The following is a 4,514-nucleotide window of genomic DNA, read 5'->3' on the forward strand; positions in this document are numbered from 1 at the left end:
GTGTAGAAAGCCTAGAACCAGATTCCTTTCGAACCGCCTGAGTCATGAGTTGGCAGTAGTGTCAGCTCTAGCTGGCTGGCCCAAAAGTTCTCAGATTTGTACTGTCATCTTGGTACCTGTTTCAGTCTCCATCTGTATTACATACAAGCAGACATACCATTTGATTGCAGGTTTATAGTAACTTTATTTAAATTAAAAACCTTCTGTAAGTAGAATTTATCTGTTTTAAAAACAAAAGACATTTACATATGCATAGTTCTCTAGGGCAGGAAGTTCCTATGAGTTTGTGAAATACAGATTCCAGCCATGGTTTGTTCTTGCTTTTTCAGAGAAAAGCAAAGAAAAAAGTGAAACAATTTTTTCAAATTTGTCTGGCATGAAGATGAAACTGGAGTAACTTCACAGAAGTTACTCTGTGTGTATGTGTATATATATTATACTGTTATATATAGATTATAAAGGTGTGAGTAACCATTAAATTATACAGCACATTCTCAAGCCCAGCACTCAATGCAGAACGTTCTAACCTTCATCAGGATGGAGGTCTACACTCACTCATCTCTGTGGGGGGTCATCTTCTTCCCTACAGGATGTGAAACTCTCTGCCATTCACCCTTAAATGCCATGCTGGTCAGGGCAGCAAGGATGAGAAGACATCTGCATTCAGTTGTAAATAAATATTAGTAAGCATTTCAGAAAATAAGCAGTGTAACAGAGTCCAGCTGCAAAATGAAGAAGTGAGCAGATGTTCAAACAGATTCTGGTGAGTTCTTGTTTGTTCAGAGATTTTATTTCTAATTAATAAATAGGAAGTACAAGCAGATGCTAAGGCTGTCTTCCCTGTTACGTGCAGCACTGCTTATGATTCCATTTAGTTGGCCCAGATGCTTGCCTCAGGATTATTTTCCTTTGGTGGTACGTTTTTGGTCTATCTTATTCATAGCAGTCTGCACCCACTTCTGATCACGGCTTACACAGATCTTGATACCTTTTGAGTTGATAAACCTATAGGAAGAAAGAAAGCAAACAAGGTGGCCATTAAATTCCAGTCTCCAAATCCAGACTCTCCAAACAGGTTTATTTCTTGGTTTTTATGAGAAATAATGTGATAAAACTGTATCTCATGCTGGAGTTGCTAGTTTTTAGTTGGAATAACAGCAGTTAGCAACATTAGTTCTCTATTTATGGCATAGGTATGTATGTAGCATACACGGTCATGTACATATGTACTGACATTAAAAATAGGAGCATACCTGGTAATCTGAGATTCTATGTGAAATCATGATGCACATTTACCTCCCAGGAGCATATGCCAGATTTGATAAAAATGCATGTTTGTGAGATCAAAAGCGCAAACACAGCTCTTAGCAGGAGTCAGAGTTACCCAAACTCTTCCACTTCATATCTCCCCTTCGTGCAATTCAATGCACTCAGTTTCTGACTGCTTCACTCTGATCTCTCACTGAGATTTTCACTCACTTCTTGGACACAAAAGGTCTGGCTGTTCAGTGAGATTTCTACCAGGGTTTGTGAGCAGCATCCATCTCCCAGCTCTCTGTGGTCCACCCCACTCCCCTCACTCCCTTAGCTGACAAGTGACTGCTTCATGGGGGTGATAAGAAGGTGAGAGAAGGGTGGTCTGAAGTATACAGATTTAGTGAGTTGGGCCATGATGATGCCGTTTTGATGGCAGTGTTCTTGCACAGACAAGTCTGAAAGTGAACGGCGCACAGATACTTACATGACAGCATCTACTGGATTTTGTTGCTTTTCATAGCTGACCAGGTTTTGGATGTTCAGTCGCCGTGTAGACAGATTTACACAACTGAATTTGCGCATGGGCCGACTTCCAACGCTCCCTAGAAGGGGAAAGATAGATAATTAACGAAGGCAGTCAATACTGTATTAATATTAAACCATAATTACTTAATTATGAATTCCAGCAGAGTTCCAGCTGTGTTTAGAACATGAGTGTCTCATGATGTACAGCTGCAATACCAATTATTAAAGAGATTAAGGTATTTTTTTTGACTCATCCTACCATCTCTAAAGTGCTATTGCTAGTTTAGTTAAGATACTAATCTTCACCTGTTCTTGTGACAATTGTATAATCATTCTGTCCCTAGGGAGTCTCTGCTTCCATAGCATAATTAGGTCTGCCTCATTTGCATATAAGTGCCTATATGGAATAGTGCTTAGAATCGGCACCTTTACTGGGTGGATTTCCAAATGCCATCTGAATGTGGATCATTCCTCCTACTTTCCAAGTGAAGGAAAGAAAAGCAAGGCTGCTTCTCTCACCCTGGACATCCAAAACTAGCGTTAAAAGAATTGTTGAAAAGGAGGTATATCTGCCAGAAGACTAAGTACTAGCATATTCTTGCTATAGTTCTGGTTTTAAAAGCAGTGCAGTGCTACTTAATCCTCTTTCCTCAAACATTTTAACACATTTCAGGAATAAAGTTAATAAAGAGGATCATGGTACCAGTGTAAATTTCTCTGGGCAGCTGTTACCTTATGTGATAACTACAAATGGGAACTCACTTAAGTGAGATGGAGAAGACAATAAATACAAAACCTGCCTCACATAATTTTATTATCTGTGAGCTTTTCTGAAATAATTGGAATAGCTGAGGTAAACACACATCAGCCTTTGGAGAAGCTGTAGCATAGCCAGTGCACAGGCACTGACAGGGTTGCTAATTCCTGAGATTTTGTTTGCCTGAAGGAATATTTCTTCTGATCTTGCTTTATTCATGAGTACACGATGTATTTTTTGATGATTCATTCCAAATATGAATATTACTGCCTCAGACTGTTTTTCAAAATATGGCACTACAGAGCTCAAAGATAGTCAAGCAATCCTTACTAGCCCTGGAAATGTTCTCTTTACTACTAAACTATCTCCAGAGAATGAATGAAGAGAATAGCAGCAGAGATTCTCCAAGCTTGGGAAAAAAACCAAAATACTCTGCACCTACAGCAGTTTGTGGTGTGTTTTTTGTTTGTTTTTTTTTTTTTCTCCTGAAATTATACAACCCGGAGAATGACATAAAAAACTGGCAATCTGTGATATGAACCCACACGTTGACAAGATGAACAGCAGTAGCATTAATCAACGTAAAAGAGTGCAGTATGGTCTAGCTCTCAGGTCACTAGGTCTACATGCTCAGTGTGCAGCTACGTAATCTTGTGAACGCTTAGCAGGTCTCAGTTTGGTTTTGGAGTGGTTTTGTGAAGACGCCTTTTCTGTGTGTTTCTCTGCGTATTTTTGTGGGTTTGCATATGAGTGTTTTCTGTGATTTTTATGTGCTTGTTTGTGTGAATCTGGCATGTGTAAGAAGATATGTGCTTATGCACGTGTGTGCATGGTTTTGCATGACATATGTAGCCTAATCCAAAAGTCACAGACCTAAACATCACTGCAGACAAAATTATTTAAAGCATAAATAATAAACACAGCTCATTTCGGTGCCCGTAAATGGTCTCAAAAAAGACATTGAATTGTATGAAATCAGGAAGAGAGAGAAGGTATTGAATAAATCCATTGCTCTCTTTTGCAGTTTTTGTTCCTAGTTTGCCTGAGTGTGCCAAAGTATTTGACTAGACACAAGCAAATAGGCAGTATGTGATACAGAAGTGGAAGAAATTTTTAAGTTAAGGACATTAGAGGGATTAAAGCTAAATAGTTAGACAAATTAAAAAGAAGATAAAATCGTATATAAAAGTAGCATATCTGAAAAAAGAATAAAGTACATCTTATTCAAGAAATATTTTTCACAAATATTTTTAACCTATAGAACTAATTGCTCTATGATATCAATGAGATTAAAAGATATTTTTCTTCAAGAAGAATTTAAGAGAGAGAATAATGGACAGAAACCCTTTAAGTGTTCTAAGGCACAGAAACTCTCTTTGCACTAAGGCAGAGAAGCCAACCAGTAATTCACAGGACCTCAGATGAAATCTCCCATAAAGCTGCCCTTCTTATGATTCTGATCTGGATTTCTTGCAACTGTTATCTAATGAATCAGCTCTGGCTGAGAATGAATCTTGCTCACCAGACCACTGGTGCAACATGGAGCAATTCCTGCCTGCCTCTTGGGCTGTAAACCTACCTTTTGCTGTGTGCACAGCGAAGATGCCAAGCCAGAAGATGATGAGGATAGCTGCAGTGTGGAGTTTCATTGTCGGTGGCTTCTTTGTCAAAGCAGAGAGGAAAGTGGCTACTGTCAGCCCTCTTCCACAGAGTTTATATACTGTCATTCAGTGGTCAATTCTTGTGCTCAGTTTAGGGGCGTCATAGCGGGGCTGACTATATGTGGAAAAAATTGAGTGGCAGTACTTTTTCTAGTGACAGAGAACCACCTCCTCTCTCCGACCCGTCCTTCACTAGCCCCCCTGTGAAGGCTTTTCCTGCTCTAACCCTGCTGTGGTTGCACTTGCTTCTGTGTTGCAAGTAGGGTTTATTTCAAGCTGCAAAAAGTGAGAGCTCTTTTTCTATAGTGGAAACC

At 39.3% G+C, this 4,514-nt stretch overlaps 1 protein-coding gene across 1 annotated transcript; it reads right to left on the reverse strand.

Annotated features, from left to right (window-relative positions):
• Positions 1-899: 899 nt before the first annotated feature.
• Positions 900-4,188, reverse strand: LOC104496834 (lymphotactin-like). The gene is made up of 3 exons (XM_010140009.1): positions 4,119-4,188; positions 1,742-1,859; positions 900-1,005 (listed from the first exon to the last, which is right to left on the reverse strand). Exons 1-3 carry the CDS (start codon positions 4,186-4,188, stop codon positions 900-902), a joined length of 294 nt encoding a protein of 97 aa, XP_010138311.1.
• Between the last annotated feature and the right edge of the window lie 326 nt (positions 4,189-4,514).

This window comes from Buceros rhinoceros, unplaced genomic scaffold (assembly GCF_000710305.1).
Source record: "Buceros rhinoceros silvestris isolate BGI_N320 unplaced genomic scaffold, ASM71030v1 scaffold60, whole genome shotgun sequence".
In the NCBI taxonomy this organism is placed as follows: domain Eukaryota; kingdom Metazoa; phylum Chordata; class Aves; order Bucerotiformes; family Bucerotidae; genus Buceros; species Buceros rhinoceros.

Excerpts from the sequence above, each read along its gene's own strand:
- LOC104496834 (XM_010140009.1), bottom strand. The coding sequence starts at position 4,188 with ATGAAACTCCACACTGCAGCTATCCTCATCATCTTCTGGCTTGGCATC. Across the intron at positions 1,860-4,118 it reads CGCTGTGCACACAGCAAAAG|GGAGCGTTGGAAGTCGGCCC; the intron begins GTAGGTTTACAG and ends TTCCCCTTCTAG. Across the intron at positions 1,006-1,741 it reads AATCCAGTAGATGCTGTCAT|GTTTATCAACTCAAAAGGTA; the intron begins GTAAGTATCTGT and ends TTCTTCCTATAG.